At 45.9% G+C, this 18362-nt stretch overlaps 1 protein-coding gene across 2 annotated transcripts in view; it reads left to right on the top strand.

Annotated features, from left to right (window-relative positions):
• The window catches only part of DEF6 (DEF6 guanine nucleotide exchange factor), a 36359-nt gene extending 21054 nt beyond the window's left edge, over positions 1-15305 (top strand). The window contains exons 6-11 of one of the 2 annotated variants that reach the window (XR_008382638.1): positions 6347-6455; positions 6566-6864; positions 8125-8291; positions 8409-8607; positions 14444-14624; positions 14720-14859. Coding sequence is in view for 1 of the 2 variants with exons in the window: in XM_053603699.1 (XP_053459674.1) it covers positions 6347-6455; positions 6566-6864; positions 8125-8291; positions 8409-8607; positions 14444-14534; positions 14720-14943 (1089 nt within the window). In the remaining variant the exon portion in view is untranslated. Of the gene's footprint in view, positions 1-6346; positions 6456-6565; positions 6865-8124; positions 8292-8408; positions 8608-14443; positions 14625-14719 lie in introns of both variants that reach the window. The other variant, XM_053603699.1, reaches the window with a different exon arrangement.
• Positions 15306-18362: the final 3057 nt, after the last annotated feature.

Here is an 18362-nt window from a genome sequence, read left to right as displayed (position 1 = left end):
CAGTGTTGATTTATAGTACAGTCTCAGGTCTGGTAGCGTGATTCCTCCTGCTGTGTTTTTATTGCTGAGTAATGTTTTGGCTATTCAAGTTTTTTTCTGATTCCATATAAAACGAAGTATTATTTTTTCAAGATCTTTAAAATATGACAGTGGAGCTTTAATAGGAATTGCATTAAAATTATATATTGCTTTGGGTAGTATAGATATTTTAACAATGTTGATTCTTCCCAGCCATGAGCATGGTATGTTTTTCCATTTGTTAACATCTTCAGCTATTTCTTTTCTTAAAGTTTCATAGTTCTCTTTGTAGAGATCTTTCACGTCCTTTGTTAGGTATGCTCCCAAATATTTCATCTTCTTTGGCACCACTGTGAAAGGAACAGAGTCCTTGACTGTTTTTTGGCTTGGTTATTGTTGGTATATATAAAGGCTACACATTTATGGGTATTGATTTTGTAGCCTGAGACATTGCTGTATTCCTTGATTACTTCTAAAAGTTTTGTAGTAGAATCCCTAGTGTTTTCCAGCTATACAATCATATCATCTGCGAAGAGTGAAAGTTTGATCTCTTCTGACCCTATGTGGATATCCTTGATCGCCTTTTCTTCCCTAATTGCAATGGCTAAAACTTCCATGACAATGTTAAAGAGCAATGGAGACAATGGGCAACCTTGCCTGGTTCCTGATCTAAGTGGAAATGATTTCAATTTAACTCCATTCAATACGATATTGGCTGTGGGTTTACTGTAGATGGCCTCTATCAGTTTAAGAAATGTCCCTTCTATACCAATTTTCTTAAGTGTTCTGATCATGAAGGGATGCTGGATATTATCAAAAGCTTTTTCTGCATCAATTGAAAGAATCATATGGTCCTTATTTTTTAGTTTGTGTATGTGCTGAATTACATTTATAGATTTACGTATATTGAACCAGCCTTGAGACCCTGGGATAAATCCCACTTGGTCGTGGTGTATAATTTTTTTGATGTGTTGTTGGATTCTGTTTGTTAGGATTTTTTTTTTTTTTTTGTACAGACAGAGTCTCACTGTACCACCGTTGGGTAGAGTACATGACGTCACACGGCTCACAGCAACCTCTAACTCTTGGGCTCACGCGATTCTCTTGCCTCAGCCTCCCAAGCAGCTGGGACTACAGGCGCCTGCCACAACACCCGGCTATTTTTTTGTTGCAGTTTGGCTGGGTTTGAACCCACCACCCTCGGCATATGGGGCCGGTGCCCTACTCACTGAGCCACAGGCGCCGCCCCTGTTTGTTAGGATCTTAATGAGTATTTTAGCATCAATATTCATTAGTGATATTGGTGTATAATTTTCTTTTCTTATTGGGTCTTGCCCTGGTTTGGGGATCAAGGTGATGTTTGCTTCGTACAATGTGTTGGGTAATATTCCTTCTTTTTTTATATTTTGGAAGAGGTTTAGTAATATAGGTACTAGTTCTTCTTTAAAGGTTTGGTAGAATTCTGACATAAAGCCATCTGGTCCTGGGCTTTTCTTTTTAGGGAGATTTTTGTATAGTTGATGCTATTTCAGAACTTGATATAGGCCTGTTCAACATTTCCACTTCATTCTGGCTAAGTCTTGGTAGGTGGCGTACTTCCAGGTGTTGGTCAATTTCTTTCAGATTTTCATATTTCCGAGAGTAGAGTTTCTTGTAGTATTCGCCAAGGATTTTTTGAATTTCTGAGGGGTCTGTTGTTATTTCTTTTTTTTTTTTTAATTTGGCCGGGGCTGGGTTTGAACCCGCCACCTCCGGCATATGGGACCGGCGCCCTACCCGCTGAGCCACAGGCGCCGCCCAGGGTCTGTTGTTATTTCATCGTTACCATTTCTGATTGATGAAATTAGAGATTTTACTCTTTTTTTCCTGGCTAGGTTGGCCAAAGGTTTATCTATTCTATTGATCTTTTCAAAAAACCAACTTTTGGATTTATTGATCTGTTGTATAATTCTTTTGTTTTCAATTTCATTTAATTCTGCTCTGATTTTATTTCTTTTCTTCTGCTGGGTTTGGGGTTGGAGTGTTCTTCCTTCTCCTGCTTGAGATGTCCCAGTAAGTTATTAACTTCCTCTCTTTCTGTTTTCTTGAGGAAGGCTTGCAGTGCTATAAATTTCCCTCTTAGGACTGCCTTTGCAGTATCCCAGAGGTTCTGGTAATTCGTGTCTTGATTGTTGTTTTGTTCCAAAAATGTGGTGATTTCCTACTTAATCTCGTCTATAACTCATCTATCCTTCAGCATAAGGTTGTTTAGCTTCCATGTTTTTGTATGGGTATGCAGGTTCCTGTTGTTATTGAGTTCAACTTTTATTCCATGATGATCTGAGAAGATGCAAGGAATAATCTCTATTTTTTAAAATTTGCTGAGGTTAGATTTGTAGCCTAGGATGTGGTCGATTTTGGAGTATGTTCCATGGGCTGATGAGAAGAATGTGTATTCAGTTTTCTTGGGATGAAATGTTCTGTAGATGTCTCTTAAGTCCAGATGTTGAATGGTTAAGTTTAAATCTATAATTTCTTTGCTTAGCTTCTTTTGGAGGATCTATCCAGCACTGCTAAAGGGATGTTAAAATCTCCAACTACGGGCGGTGCCTGTGGCTCAGTGTGTAGGGTGCCGGCCCCATATACCAAGGGTGGCGGGTTCAAATCTGGCCCCGGCCTAACTGCAACAACAAAAAAATTATAGCTGGGCGCTGTGGTGGGCACCAGTAGTCCCAGCTACTCGGGAGGCTGAGGCAAGAGAATCGCTTAAACCCAAGAGCTGGAGGTTGCTGTGAGCTGTGATGTCACAGCACTCTACCAAGGGCGATAAAGTGAGACTCTGTCTGTAAAAAAAAAAAAATTCTCCAACTACTATGGAACTGGAGTAAATCAAGTTGCTCGAGTCTATTAGAGTTTCTCTTATAAATTGAGGTGCGTTCTGGTTGGGTTCATAAATATTAATTGAAATCTCATCATATTAACTATTACCTTTAACAAATATGAACTGTCCATCCTTATCCTTCCTTATTTCGGTTGGTTTAAAGCCTATTGCATCTATGAATAAGATTGCAATGCCTGCTTTTTTCTGCTTTCCCTTTGCCTGGAGTATAGATAACCATCCCTTCACCTTGAGTCTAAATTTGTCTTTTAATGTAAAATGCTATTCTTGTATGCAGCAGATATCTGGCTTGAGTTTTTGTATCCAGTCAGCCAACCTGTGCCTCTTTAGAGGACAATTTAAACCATTCACATTAATTGAGAATATTGATAAGCCTTTTGAGAGTCTGGTGGACATTTTTAATCGTTTTGTGACTGTGGAAGTTGGAATTTGATCAAAATTTTCTGGGTGGGTTTACTTTTGTGGAGGATTACACTGGTCTTTACCGAGGATAGGTCTGAGAATAACTAAACCTGGAGAACTGGTTTAGTTATGGCAAATTTCTTCAACATGTGAACGTTATTAAAGTATTTAATTTCTCCGTCATAAATGAAGCTCAGTTTAGCTGGGTACAGGATCCTGGGTTGAAAGTTATTTCGTTTTAGGAGATTAAAAGTTGATGACCATCCTCTTCTACCTTGAAAGGTTTCCGCAGAGAGATCTGCAGTTATTCTAATATTCTTGCCCTTGTAGGTAATGGTTTTCTTTCGTCTGGCTGCTTTCAGAATTTTCTCCTTCATATTAACTTTAGCGAAGTTGATTATGATGTGTCTGGGGGATATCTTATTTGAGTTGAGTCATGCTGGAGTTCAGAAACTGTCTGCTATCTGAATTTCAGAATCCCTTGGCATGTCTGGAAAGTTCCCTTCAGAATCTCATGGAGAAGAGACTCTGTGCCTTATGAAGCCACTTTGTCGCTTTCAGGGATCCCAATAAGAGAATATTGGTTTTCTTTGAATTATCCCAGAGCTCTCTGAGAGAGTGATCAGTTTTTGCCATTTCTCTTCCTCTTTGAGAGTTTGGGAGCATTCGAAAGCTTTGTCTTCAATGTCAGAAATCCTTTCTTCTGCTTGCTCCATTCTGTTACTGAGGGATTCTACTGTGTTTCTCAGATCTTTGAGGGCTACAACTTCTTGTCTCAATGTGTCAAAATCTTTGGTCATTTGGTCTTTGAATTCGTTGAATTCTTGAGATATCTTTTGGTTTACTGCTTAGAATTCTAATTCGATCTTATTTGCTATCTAGATTCTGAATTTGATTTCTGACATCTCAGCTATTTGTTCGTGCATACGATCTTGTGCTGTGTCTGCCTCATTGATCCTTGGATGAGTTGATCTACTCTGACTATTCATATTGCCAGAGTTTTTCTGTTGTTTTCACCTCATGATTGTTTTTCACCATTGCCTCTGGCCATCCTTAGAGTTGGGGAGGTGTCTCTCCAAGATTAGACCCCAGCAGGATCACTCTATTGTTGCTGGATCTTTGTTGGGAGTGACCCTGTGTAGCTCCTCTGGGGCTGCCCCAGCCAGGGAGTTCTGGTTGTGGAAGCAGCTCCAGAGTGTGACACACCCGGATCCAGCAACAGGGCGGGAGGTGGTGTGCATGGTTCTGGGAGTGCCTGGCACCCAGTGACTTTGGCACAGAGGCTCCAGCAGTCTCTGGCCAGGAGAAGGGCTCTGCGCAGAGGCACAGAGGGCTCCGGAGGGCAGGCAGCTACCAGAGTCCCTGGCCAGATGAGCCGGCCAGTGTGGAGGCAGCAAGGGTACAGGAGGGAGGACGTGGGTTTGCGGACTCCCGCAGTTCCTGGTCAGGGCATGCGGAGGCCCGGCGGACATAGGTTGCGGGTCAGGGGTCGCAGCGCAGCTCTTATGGAGGGCCGGGTGGTGCCAAGCCCAGGAGATTGAGGTTGCTATGAGCTGTGACACCAGGTACTCTACCCAGGGCAACAGCCCGAGGCTTCAGTGTGCCAAAACTGGTCTCACTCTGCCCTTGAGGGTTAAGGCTGTAAGGCAGCTTAGTCCCCGCCTTTAGGCTGCTCAGTCACTATGTTACTAGGTCCCTCCCAATCCTTGCTCTGCGACACTGAGGGTGGAGCGTGCTGGGGCAGTTCTCTCACAATGGCTCCCTGTGGCCCACAGCCAAACACTATTAGCTCCATCCTGCTCAGCGGCTCATTCTGGGGCCCTAGACAATGCCCAAAGTTCTCTGCACTTCTGCTCAAGCTCTCCCCAAAGGCAGTTCAACTGAGTGCCAAGTCCAAAAGCACCGAAACAGTTCACAGGTAAGGCCTTTCGGGTTTGCAGTCTCACTGCTGCTTGTACTTACGGCTGCCAGCGGACGCAATCACTTGCCAGTTTTCCACTGTTTTTGTCCTCCTCTTGGGGTCCAGAAGTCCCTTGCTGACTCCCTGTATCCTCAAAGGGATGATTATAGGCAGATCCCACCAGCTAGAGATGCCTGGAGTCTTATCTCCCCAGACTCACCGTGCCCTGTTGCAGGGAGGCTGTTACTCCGCCACCATCTTGGATTCAATCCTCTGATTATAACTTTTTGAGGGACCATTGGACTTCCTCAGTGGCTATACTATGCAGTGTATGGGGATTTCAATTTCTCCATATCCTTGCTGACATTTTTTATTTTACATTTTAAAAATTGTTATAGACATCCTAGGCTCTGTCCATGTTTGTCATGTTATGGAAGGAGCACAGATCTAAGCATAAGTCTTAGGTTCACCACTAACAGTGTGAGGTGGACAAGTTCCTGGACCTCTTAGAGCCTTTGTTTCTTTCTTATAAAGTGGAGTTAACAATGCCAGCCTGACATGGATGTATGAAAGGTTTGAAGAAAACAATGCATATGTGTATAAACATATACAACAGACTAGAACATAAGCTTATAGGTGGTAACTATTATTTTTCAAAGTATGTAAGGTTAGGGGAGGCAGAGATTTGGTGTGTTGGCACACCTCCGTGTCCCAACGGCTGGAACAATGAATGGCACTCAATAGGTACTCTAAACATATCTGTGGAATGAATGAAAGCTTTCTCATAGGCAGGGCTATGTGGAAGTGAGTGGTCATGATATATCACTAGAAAGGATCCTGTCACTGAAGTCTCCAAGCATAATCTGCATAAACACTAATTGAAAGACGACTATGTTCTAGGCCACGTGGAGGGATGAAAATGACTCACTCAAACTTCAAAAAACAAAGGCTACAAAGTTGCAGGAACACAACTACCCAATAACTGACCCTCCCAGCCAGGCCACGCAGACTCCTGGCAGAATGGGAGGGGTACTCAGGGGAGATGGTCAGCCAGATGGGATAGGGGCTTGTGCTGGAGCACCGCTGGGGCAGGCGAGGCCCTCACCGCAATGAGGCCAGCCTGGCTGGGGCCACCTGCCCTCTCCCAGGTGCTGCCGGACCGCGACGGAAAGCGCTGCATATTCTGTGTGAAGACAGCCACCCGCACGTATGAGATGAGTGCCTCGGACACTCGCCAGCGCCAGGAGTGGACGGCTGGTGAGCGCCGGCGGGGTGGCCTGGGGGTGGGTGGTAACATTTTACCCGGCAGGAGGCTGGGGCGTGAACCCCGAGAAATACCTAAGACCGCCACTCCCGCTCCTCCACAGCCATTCAGACGGCGATCCGGCTGCAGGCCGAGGGGAAGACGTCGCTGCACAAGGACCTGAAGCAGAAGCGGCGCGAGCAGCGGGAGCAGCGGGAGCGGCGCCGGGCAGCCAAGGAGGAAGAGCTGTTGCGCTTGCAGCAGCTGCAGGAGGAGAAGGAGCGGAAGCTGCAGGAGCTGGAGCTGCTGCAGGAGGCGCAGCGGCAGGCCGAGCGGCTTCTGCAGCAAGAGGAGGAGCGGCGACGCAACCAGCACCAAGAGCTGCAGCAGGCGCTCGAGGGCCAGCTGCGGGAGGCAGAGCAGGTGGGGCCATCCCCGGGCGGGGCGGGGAGAGTGGGCGGGGCCTGGGCGAAGGAATGAAGAGCTGTTGGGACAGAACCCGTGAGCTGGAAAGACAGATGCCTGACCCGGGCTCTGTCAGGGGCCGGACCTGTGGCTAAGAAAGGGGAACAGGGTCAGGAACCCGGCGGAGGAATGGCTGGAGCTGAGGAATGTTGTGATGGGGTCTGACCCGACGGATGGTTGGGCCAGATTGAGAGACCTTGGCTTGGGGGCGCGGTGATTGGGAATAAGTTTGCCCCAAGGTTGTTCCAAACTGGGACTGAGTTTACACTGAAACTAGTTTGGAGAGTGTAGGATGGGAGGTAGGTGGGACGTGTGTGAAGGAAGACTAAGCAAGCAGAGGCAATTAGTAGTTGTAGGATTTAAGAGATACGGATCTGGAGTCAGAAACATGTGGATTCAGCTCTGTCTCTTAAGAGCCCTATGATCTAGGCCAAGTCACTTAGCCTAATCAGTAAAATGTTGAGACAAATGGAACTTTGCTCATAGAGGTAGGGTAAAGATTAAATGAGTGGAAAGTGTTAAATAACTTTTAGTTGTAATAATTATAATCATGTCCTGGGCGGCACCTGTGTCTCAGTGAGTAGGGCGCGGGTCCCATATACCGAAGTTGGTGGATTCAAACCGATCCTGGCCGAACTACAACAAAAAATTGTCGGGCATTGTGGCGGGCACCTGTAGTCCCAGCTACTCGGGAGGCTGAGGCAAGAGAATCACCCAAGCCCAAGAGCTGGAGGTTGCTGTGAGCTGTGACGCCATGGCACAAAATGAGACTCTGTCTCTAAAATGAGACTCTGTCTCTAAAAAAAAAAAAAAATATATATATATATGTTATAATCATGTCCTTCCTAGCACCACCATAGTAATAACATTATATTATCATATACAGTATAATAATTATAAAAGCTGGTGTGACTATTATATATTTAATTATAATGTAATATAATGGTATTTAATTATGTATTATATAATTATTATTCAGGCTGGTACTAGGAAGGGAATAACTTGAGCCCCTTTCCCCCATGTAACATCTGTTCAGGGACCATGGTTTGTCCCAGTCAGACTCTTGGAAAGGGGTCAGATCAGGAGTTCCCTAGATCCCCACCCTCAGGTAGCGTAGCTGAGCCGGCTTGGCAGAGCCTTGGGGGAAGGGCAACATATTTGCCACTTCTTTTTGCCACACCCCCATTGACCTGCCTCTTTGTCCCTACTCCCCAATAGGCCAGGGCCTCCATGCAGGCTGAGATGGAGCTGAAGAAGGAGGAGGCTGCCCGACAACAGCAGCGCATCAGGGAGCTGGAGGAGATGCAGCAGCGGTTGCAGGAGGCTCTACAACTGGAGGTGAAAGCTCGGCGGGATGAGGAGGCTGTGCGCCTAGCCCAGACCAGGTAGGCCTGAGGAACCCATCTGGTTCTCCCATCCAGTCCCCCACACCGTATCTACTCGCTTGCTGAGCGTCTGCCAGGTGCCTTGGCACTGAAGCTGATGCAGTGCACCCCCGGCAGACTGCTGGAGGAGGAGGAGGAGAAGCTGAAGCAGCTGATGCGGTTGAAGGAGGAGCAGGAACGCTACATCGAACGCGCACAACAGGAGAAGCAAGAGCTGCAGCAGGAGATGGCGCAGCAGAGTCGCTCCCTGCAGCAGGCCCAGCAGCAGCTGGAGGAGGTGCGGCAGAACCGGCAGAGGGCGGACGAGGACGTGGAGGTGAGGCCTGTGGTGGGATGGGACCGAGACCGTCAGGGGTGTTAGGACACAAGCTCTGGTCCTATAATCTGCAGGCTGTCTGAATAGTACAAATAACTTAACCTCTCTGAGTTTCAGGTCTCTCATCTGGGAAAGGAAACCGGTAATAGCATTGTCACAAAGATTAGATGAGGCCAAGCACTGTGGCTCACACCTGTAATCCTAGCATTCTGGGAGGCCGAGGCAGGTGGACTGCTTGAGTTCGTGAGTTCCAGACCAGCTTGAGCAAAAGCGAGACCGTTTCTACTAAAAATAGAAAAGCTGAGGCAAGAAGATCACTTGAGCTGGAGTTGGAGGTTGCTGTGAGCTATGATGCCTGGGCACTCTACCCAAGGCCATAGCTTGAGACTGTCTCAAAAAAAAAAAAAAGATTAGATGAGATGATATATATTGGATATGTAGTAAGTGCTAAAGAAACATTTTGCTATTTTTGTTAACATTATTAGTAATCCAGACAAAATTTTCTCCTCCTACTCTTGCAAGCCTCTTTTTTATACATTAATTAAAAAAAAAAAAAAAGTTTGGAGGGCGGCGCCTGTGGCTCAAGGAGTAGGGCGCCGGTCCCATATGCCGGAGGTGGTGGGTTCAAACCCAGCCCCAGCCAAAAAAAAAAGTTTGGAGAAATTAAAATTTTTTTTTTTTTTTTTTTTTTTTTTTGTAGAGACTGAGTCTCACTGTACGGCCCTCGGGTAGAGTGCCGTGGCGTCACACGGCTCACAGCAACCTTAACTCTTGGGCTTACGCGATTCTCTTGCCTCAGCCTCCCGAGCAGCTGGGACTACAGGCACCTGCCACAATGCCCGGTTATTTTTTGGTTGCAGTTTGGCCGGGGCTGGGTTTGAACCCGCCACCCTCGGTATATGGGGCCGGCACCCTGCTCACTGAGCCACAGGCACCGCCCAAAATTAAAAATTTTTTACTAATCATTTATAAATAACAAAAGCCTGATACATATTAACATAAATACTTTTTCTGAAATGTTAACTACTTTCCTTAAACAAAAATTCAGTGAGAAGAGTGGCATTGCTTTACATTTTAGTAAATCTCTTATGTCTTCATGGAAGACAGCTATATTCTCATATCTACTCTGCATTCAGTATGTTACAATATTATGCATCAGGTAGCCTCTGAAAAACTCTATATACTCATGAAGGAATCAAAGTGATGAGGCTGAGGTGGGTAGATCCCTTGAGCTCAGGAGTTCCAGGCCAGCCTGAGCAAAAGTGAAATCCCATCTCTACTAAAAATAGAAAAATTAGCCAGGTGCTGTGGCAGGCATCTGTAATCTCAGCTTCTTGGGAGGTTGAGGCAGGAGGATCCCTTGAACCAAAGAGTTTGAAGTCAGCTAGGCTAAGGCCAGGGCACTCTAGCCTGGGCAAGAGTGAAACTGTCTCAAGAAAGACAAAAAAGAGGCTCAGCACCTGTAGCTCAGCGGCTAGGGTGCCAGCCACATATACCGGAGCTGGCAGGTTAAAATCCAGCCCAGGCCTGCCAAACAACAATGACAACTACAACCAAAAAATAGCTGGGCATTGTGGTGGGCACCTATAGTCCCAGCTACTTGGGAGGCTGAGGCAAGAGAATCACTTAAGCCCAGGAGTTGGAGGTTGCTGTGAGCTGTGACGCGATGGTACTCTACTGAGGGTGACATAGTGAGACCCTGTCTCAAAAACAAACAAACAAAAAAGCCCAGTACGGTGGCTCACACCTGTAATCCTAGTACTCTGGGAGGCTGAGGCTGGTGGATTGCACTGAGCTCACAGGTTCAAGACCAGCCTGAGCCAGAGCAAGACCTCATCTCCAAAAATGGCTTGGCCTTGTGGTGGGTGCCTGTAGTCCCAGCTACTTGGGAAGCTGAGGCAAGAGAATCTCTTGAGCCCAGCAGTTTGAGGTTGCTGTGAGCTATGATGCCATGGCACTTTACTGAGGGCGACAAAGTGAGACTCTGTCTCAAAAAACAAACAAACAAAAAAAGAAGAAGAAGAAGAAGGCTCAGCACCTGTGGCTTAAGCGGCTAAGGCCCCAGCCACATACACCTGAGCTGGCGGGTTTGAATCCAGCCTGGGCCCGCCAAACAACAATGACGGCTGCAACCAAAAAATAGCTGGGCATTGTAGCAGGCTCCTGTAGTCCCAGCTTCTTGAGAGGCTGAGGCAGGAGAATCTCTTGAGCCCAGGAGTTGGAGGTTGCTGTGAGCTGTGATGCCACTGCACTCTATCCAGGGCGACAGCTTGAGGCTCTGTCAAAAAAAAAAAAAAGAAGAAGAAAAAGAGGCAAATCAATAAACATGATTAATGCTGCAGCATCCTGTGTTTAATTTTTTTTTTTTTTTGAGACAGGTTTTCACTGTGTCACCCTCGATAGAGTGCTATGGTGTCATAGCTCACAGCAACCCCCAAATCTTGGGCTTAAGCGATTCTCTTGCCTCAGCATCCCAAGTAGCTGAGACTACAGGCACCTGCCACAACACCTGGTTATTTTTTTTATTGCAGTTGTCATTGTTGTTTACCTGGCCCAGTCTGGGCTCCAACCCACCAACCTCGGTGCATGTGGCTGGCTCTGTAACCACCGCACTACGGGTGCCAAGCCCCTGTGTTTAAGTTTGAATTACAATATTTGAATCAGGATCTGCTTTTGAACTGAAACACTAAGCAAATTCTATTGTCTGTACTCCATGCAAGCTAGTAATGACAAACTGCACAGTAAATATCATAGATACGTGGAAATCGGATTAACTACCCTGTCACTATTTATCATATTTATTTTGTGTGTGAAATACAATCCAATGATGTATTTCAGAAAATTTTTCTCAAATACTGGCTGAAAAAGTGGTGGGTATATTAAGAGACCTCAAATAAATTAAAAGTCGTAAGGAACTTTTTAGATAAAATGGAGTTATTCTGAAATGTGGATAATTTTCATTCCCTAACCATACCTTATTTTTGTCTTTTCAAAAATCAAGAAATCTTTTTGGTCACCTAGAGGTGATTTCCTTTGTATCCTACCAGATGGATTAAATCTTCTTTATATGGGTCATAGCCTTGTTCCTTTACACAACATAGTGCTCAGAAAAGCTGGTCTGGTGGAGGAAATTCCTTCTAAGGAACCCATTCCCAACTCTCATTTTTTTTTAGGCTCTACATTCTTTGGTTCTAAATCATGAATCATATCCACCCCTTCATTCATTAACATAGTGGTACACACGGGGTGGCGCCTGTGGCTCAGTGGGTAGGGCGCCGGCCCCATATACAGAGGGTGGCAGGTTCAAACACAGCCCCGGCCAAACTGCAACAACAAAAAAAATAGTCGGACATTTTGGCGGGAGGCTGAGGCAAGAGAATTGCCTAAGCCCAGAGGTTGCTGTGAGCTGTGATGCCACAGCACTTTACTGAGGGTGATAAAGTGAGACTCTGTCTCTAAAAAAAAAAAATAATGCCACAGTAGTGATTTTGTTTCTCAACAAAAGAATTCACACCCAAGGCAAAGGTAACATTTTCTTTTCTTTCTTTCTTTCTTTTCTTTTTTTTTGAGGCAGAGTCTTGTGGCATTATAGCTCGCAGCAACCTCAAACGCTTGGGCTCAAGAGATCCTCTTGCCTCAGTCTCAGGAGTAGCTGGGACTACAGCAGCCCACCACAACACCCAGTTATTTTTAGAGATGAGGTCTCGCTCTTGCTCAGGCTGGTCTCAAACTCTTGAGCTTAGGGATCTGCCCAAAAAAGCTAACGTTTTTCGATGAAGAGATGCTTCTGCTGAGATTTCTCTTTGAGCACCTTCTTTGCAGCTCTCAATGAACTCCAAATGACTCCTAGAAAGTTGGAAACTGCTGACTCCAAACAACCCTTTCCTCTTCCCCAGGAGGACACAACAAGGATGCCTGCCACTGGTCACCACCATTCCTACTCCTACTCCGACTCCTGGCTATCAGTTCATGGCTCTGTACTGGCTGTCTAAGCATGTGGGAGGTCATACCCCTATAAAGTTTTTAGAGACAAGGTCAGGCATCCTCAAACTTTTTAAACAGGGGGCCAATTCACTGTCCCTCAGACCGTTGGAGGGCCGGACTATAGTTTAAAACAAAAAACTATGAACAAATTTCTATGCACACTGCACATATCTTATTTTGAAGTAAAAAACAAAATGGGAACAAATACAATTCACACCGCTTCATGTGGCCCGCGGGCCGCAGTTTGAGGACACCCGGACAAGGTCTTGTTCTAGGGCGGCACCTGTGGCTCAGTCTAAGGCGCCGGCCCCATATACCGAGGGTGGCGGGTTCAAACCCGGCCCCGGCTGAACTGCAACCAAAAAATAGCTGGGCATTGTGGTGGGCGCCTGTAGTCCCAGCTACTCGGGAGGCTGAGGCAAGAGAATTGCTTAAGCCCAGGAGTTGGAGGTTGCTGTGAGCTGTGTGATGCCATGACACTCTACCCGAGGGGCATAAAGTGACACTCTGTCTCTACAAAAAAAAAAAAAGGTCTTGTTCTATTGCTCAGGCTGAGTGCAGGTGCAATCATAGCTCATTGCAATCTTGATCTGAGCTTAATCAGTTCCCTTGCCTCAGCCTTCCAAGTAGCTGGGACTACAGGTATAAGCCACCACTCCAGGCTCAGTCCTGTATCTTGCTATACCTGTACTTTAGCTCCACTCCTTGGAACCTAAATCATAAAAGCAGGGTTCTTTATTTTAGTTTAGTTTTTTTTTTTTTTGTAGAGACAGAGTCTCACTTTATGGCCCTCGGTAGAGTGCCGTGGCATCACACAGCTCACAGCAACCTCCAACTCCTGGGCTTAAGCGATTCTCTTGCCTCAGCCTCCCGAGTAGCTGGGACTACAGGCACCCGCCACAACACCCAGCTATTTTTTGATTGCAGTTTGGCCGGGGCCCGGTTTGAACCCGCCACCCTCGGCATATGGGGCCGGCACCTTACCGACTGAGCCACAGGCACCGCCCGTTTAGTTTTTTTTTTTATTTTTGAGACAGAGTCTCACTTCATCACCCTGGGTAGAGTGCTGTAGCATCATAGCTCACAGCAACCTCAAACTCCGAGGCTCAAGTGATCATCTTGGCTCAGCCTCCCAAGTAGCTAGGACATGGAGCCACAACGCCCGGCTATTCTTTAGAGACAGGATCTCACTCTTTTCAGCTGATCTTGAACTTGTGAGCTCAAGCAATCAACCTGCCTTGGCCTCCCAGAGTGCTAGAATTATAGGCATGAGCCACCACACCCGGCCTATTTTAGTTTTTGATGTTTTATTTTTATTAATATTGGTAATTTTATTTTGTTTTGTATCATTCTATAAAATACAAACACAGAAATATGTAACATAGAAAGGAAAAGTTCCTTTACAATTCCCCCACTCACACCTACCCCAGAGCTAATTGCTGTGTGAATGTTGGAGCAGAGTTTCTTACCTTAGACTTTGGAGAGGTGATGTAGTTTGGTGGTTTAGTAATCTATGTCCCTGGACAAGTCAGTTAACCTCTTTTGACCTTGTTTGATGTTAATTTCTGCTCTATAATTAGGAGATAATAAATGTGCTTAACACATCTTAGCTGCTCAATAAATGCAAACTATTATTATGATATCTTTTACCCTTTGGGGGTCCACAAGTCCCCTAAAATTGGAGGTAAACTCTGTTCATGTATAAAACTCTTTATGAACATGCATAGGTTTTTCGGAGGATATGATCAGTAGCATTGTTCAGATTTTAAGGGGCCTGCAAATTCTGAAAAAATCAAGCCCCTCTGCCATGGATGGTGGTTTTGACCTACTCCCACTGGCCCTTTTCCCACAGGCTGCCCAGCGGAAGTTGCGCCAGGCCAGCACCAATGTGAAACACTGGAATGTTCAAATGAATCGGCTTATGCATCCAATTGAGCCTGGAGGTGAGAAAGGGTAGACTCTGGAACTTTATCCTGGAGTTGGAAGGGAGAAAGGAATCCTTCCAGATCTCCAAGGCCAGCAAAAGTAGGACTGTAAGTCAAGAAGTTCTCCTTCCCCTCCTGAGGCAGGTTTACCGCTCCTCTTCACTTGCACCTTCCTCCTCACTATCTTTTATTCTTTCTGCCAGATAAGCGTCCGGTCACTAGCAGCTCCTTCACAGGCTTCCAGCCCCCTCTGCTTGCCCGCCGTGACTCCTCCCTAAAGCGTCTGACCCGCTGGGGATCCCAGGGCAGCAGGACCTCCTCACCCAATAGCAGTGAACAGCAGAAATCTCTCAATGGAGGGGATGAGGTTCCTGTTCCCGCTTCTGCCACTCAGGAAGATAAACTGGACCCAGCACCAGAAAATTAGCCTCTCCTAGCCGCTTGTTTCTCCCAATGTCATGTCCACCAGAACCTAGCCACAGCTGGCCTGTGGGTGACATGAGCTCCTGCTAGGAGAGGGAGCTGAGGTCCTGATGCCAGGAGCCCAGGCCCTCCAACCATAAAACAGTCCAGGATGGAACCTGATTCACCTTTCATACCAGCTCCAAGCCCTAAACCATGGAGTCTGCCTGTGATATTGATCCTTGAGAACTTGGCCCTGTGCTTTAGTACAAAGGACCTGCTGACTTGGGCTGGGAAAGAGAGTAAATGAACAAGGGGCCTTCTGACCTCAGGCTGCCACAGAGTTGTGGAGGCACATTTCCAAATAAAAATTGCCCTTGGAAAGAATTATTGGCTCCAGTCTGTCCATTTCTCCTGCCCTTTCCTCCTTTCCTCCCTTGAGTCCAGTTATAGGTTCCAAGGCAGTAAGATGTACTGCAGTGGTCAGGAATGTAGACCGACCCTGGAGCTAGATTGCCTGGTTCTGAACGTGGCTCTGATACTTACTGATTATTATTATTTTTTTTTTTGAGACAGAGTCTCAAGCTGTTACCCATGGCGTCATAGCTCACCGCAACCTCCAACTCTTGGGCTTAAGCGATTCTCTTGCCTCAGCCTCCCAAGTAGCTGACAATACAGGCGCCTGCCATAATACCTGGCTATTTTTTGTTGCAGTTGTCATTATTGTTTAGCAGGTCCAGGCTGGGCTCAAACCTACCAGCCTCAATGTATATGGCTGGTACTGTAAACACTGTGCTATGGGTGCTGAGCCATTTTTTTTTTTTTAAGACAGTCTCTCTCTGCCGTTGCCCAGGCTAGAGTGCCATGACCTCAGCCTAGCTCATAGCAACCTCAAACTTTCTAGGCTCAAGTGATCCTCTTGTTTTAGCCTCCCAAGTAGCTGGGACTATAGATGCCTACCACAATGCCTGGCTAATTTTTCTATTTGTAGTAGAGACGGGGTCTCACTCCTGCTCAGACTGGTCTCAAACTCCTAAGCTCAAGCAGTCCTCCTGCCTCAGCCTCCCAAGGTACTAGAATTTTAAAATCACATTCTCTGTCCAGCTATTATTGCTGGGATCCATATTTAGTTTTATAAACTTTTCCCTGTTTTTAGTTTTGTTCTGAATTTTTTGGTCATAAATTTTATTTCCTTTTTCCTATAAGAAATGTAATAGTGGAAGGCTGGGCACGGTGGCTCATGCCTGTAATCTTAGCACTCTGGGAGGCTGAGGCTTGTGGATTGTCTGAGCTACAGGTTCAAGAACAGCCTAAGCCAGGGTATTTTTAGAGATGAGGTCTTGCTCTGGCTCAGGTTAGTCTCAAACCTGTAAGCTCAGCCAATCCACCCACCTTGGCCTCTCAAGTGGTAGGATTACAGGTGTGAGTTACTGTACTGGACTTAATCAATTAATTTTTATTTTTATTATTTTATTAATATTATTTTCATGAGCCAAACTTTTTTTTTTGCAGTTTTTTGGCTGGGGCTGGTTTTGAACCTGCCACCTCCGGTATAGGGGGCTGGCACCCTACTCCTTTGAGCCACAGGAACCACCCCATGAGCCAAACTTTTACTTATTTCCTGCATTTGAAGTGTTCTTTGTGGCCAGGTGCAGTGGCTCATGCCTGTAATTCTAGCACTCTGGAAGGCTGAGGGAGGTAGATTGAGCTCAGGAGTTTGAGAGCAGCCTGAGCAAGAGTGAGATCCCATCTCTACTAAAAAAAAAAAACTAGTGGGGCATTGTGGCAGGCACCTGTAGTCCCAGCTACTCCAGATGATGAGGCAAGAGAATCGCTTAAGCCCAAGAGTTTGAGGTTGCTGTGAGCTATGACTCAACCCCAGGGCAACTGAGTGAGACTGTCTCAAAAATAAATAAATAAATAAATAAATAAATAAATAAACAAACAAATAAATAAATAAAAATAAATAACTAAAAAATAAATTACTCTTTGATGACATCTTTGGCTTGAGATGCTTTGCCATAGTCCTTAACTACCATACAACAAGCAACCACTTTACAGGCTTATGCTTCTCTGTCAATTTTATAGAAGCCTACCCATTCTCCTAGTTTCTTACTGTCATCAACCTTAACTAGGTTGATTTGGTGTTCAGCACAAAGGGCTTCCCCAACTTAACATAGACAGGCTCATCACAGTTGGAGGCTAGCACACAATCATGGGTGTGGCTAAGGCTTTGGCAGCTTTGCAAATTCCTCCTGTGTGCAAGGACATCATGGATAAGGGCAATTTTTAGCACCTCTAGCAAAGGTGCTAATGTCCATTACACCTCCAGCAGCAATGCCTTCCTGGACCAGGGCTGTGGGTTATAGGTGAAGCTGACTCTTGAATGCATTGAGCCTTTTCCTTCCAGCAGCAGTAGGCAAAGAACTTTTTTAAAAGTGAACTAGGCAAAACCTTATTTTATAAAACAGAATGAGCATTCTCTTACTTATTTTTTCAAAAGATGGGGATCTTGTTATGTTGCCCAAGCTGGTCTTTTTTTTTTTTTTTTGAGACAGAGTCTCAAGCTATCGCCCTGGGTAGAGTGTTGTGGCGTCACAGCTCACAGCAACCTCAAACTTTTGGGCTTAAACAAGTCTCATGCCTCAGCCTCCCAAGTAGCCAGGACTACAGACACCCGCCACAATGCCCAGCGCCCCGCTGTTTTTTTTTGTTGTTGTTGTTGCAGTTGTCATTGTTGTTTTAGCTGGTCCAGGCTGGTTTGAACCCGCCAGCCTCAGAATATGTGGCTGGCGCCCTACCCACTGAGCTACAGGCACCACCCCCCAAGCTGGTCTTGAACTGCTGGCCTCAAGTGGCCCTCTTATCTCAGCCTTCTGAGTCCCTGGGATTATAGGCATGAGCTTCCACATCCAGCTACAGGGGTTTAGGCTTGAGCTGGAAAACCAACCCTTAGCCTTAGTTTGCTCACCTATAAATGGTGTCTGTTCCTGGCTTTTGAATGTTCTATGCGGGACACAGGGAACAATTGATGGTTGAGGTATGTATGATACAGTAAAAAAAGATCACCCTGATGCCTGAGTGTAATCCATGTTGAAATCCACATGAGAAACTGTCAGTCTTGGGGGACATTTTTAGGGGACAGGAGAAGATATTTTCTAGTCTTTTAATTCCAGGATTAGAAAATAGCTCTTTATGACCTGGTGAGATGGTGGCTCACGCCTATAATCCTAGCACTCCTTGAGACTGAGGTGGGAGGAGGCCTTACTTGAGCTCAAGAGTTCAAGACCAGCCCGAGTGAGAGGGAGACCCTGTGTCTACTCAAAAATAGAAAAATTAACCAGGCATTGTGGCCAGTGCCTGTAGTCCCAGCTACTCAGGAGTCTGAGGCAAGAGGATCACTTGAACCCAGGAGACTGAGGTTGCTATGAGCTAGGCTAAAAC

Source organism: Nycticebus coucang, chromosome 9 (assembly GCF_027406575.1).
Source record: "Nycticebus coucang isolate mNycCou1 chromosome 9, mNycCou1.pri, whole genome shotgun sequence".
NCBI lineage: Eukaryota > Metazoa > Chordata > Mammalia > Primates > Lorisidae > Nycticebus > Nycticebus coucang.
The sequence above is the reverse complement of the archived record's forward strand: the minus strand, read 5'-3'. Positions and strand labels throughout refer to the sequence as shown.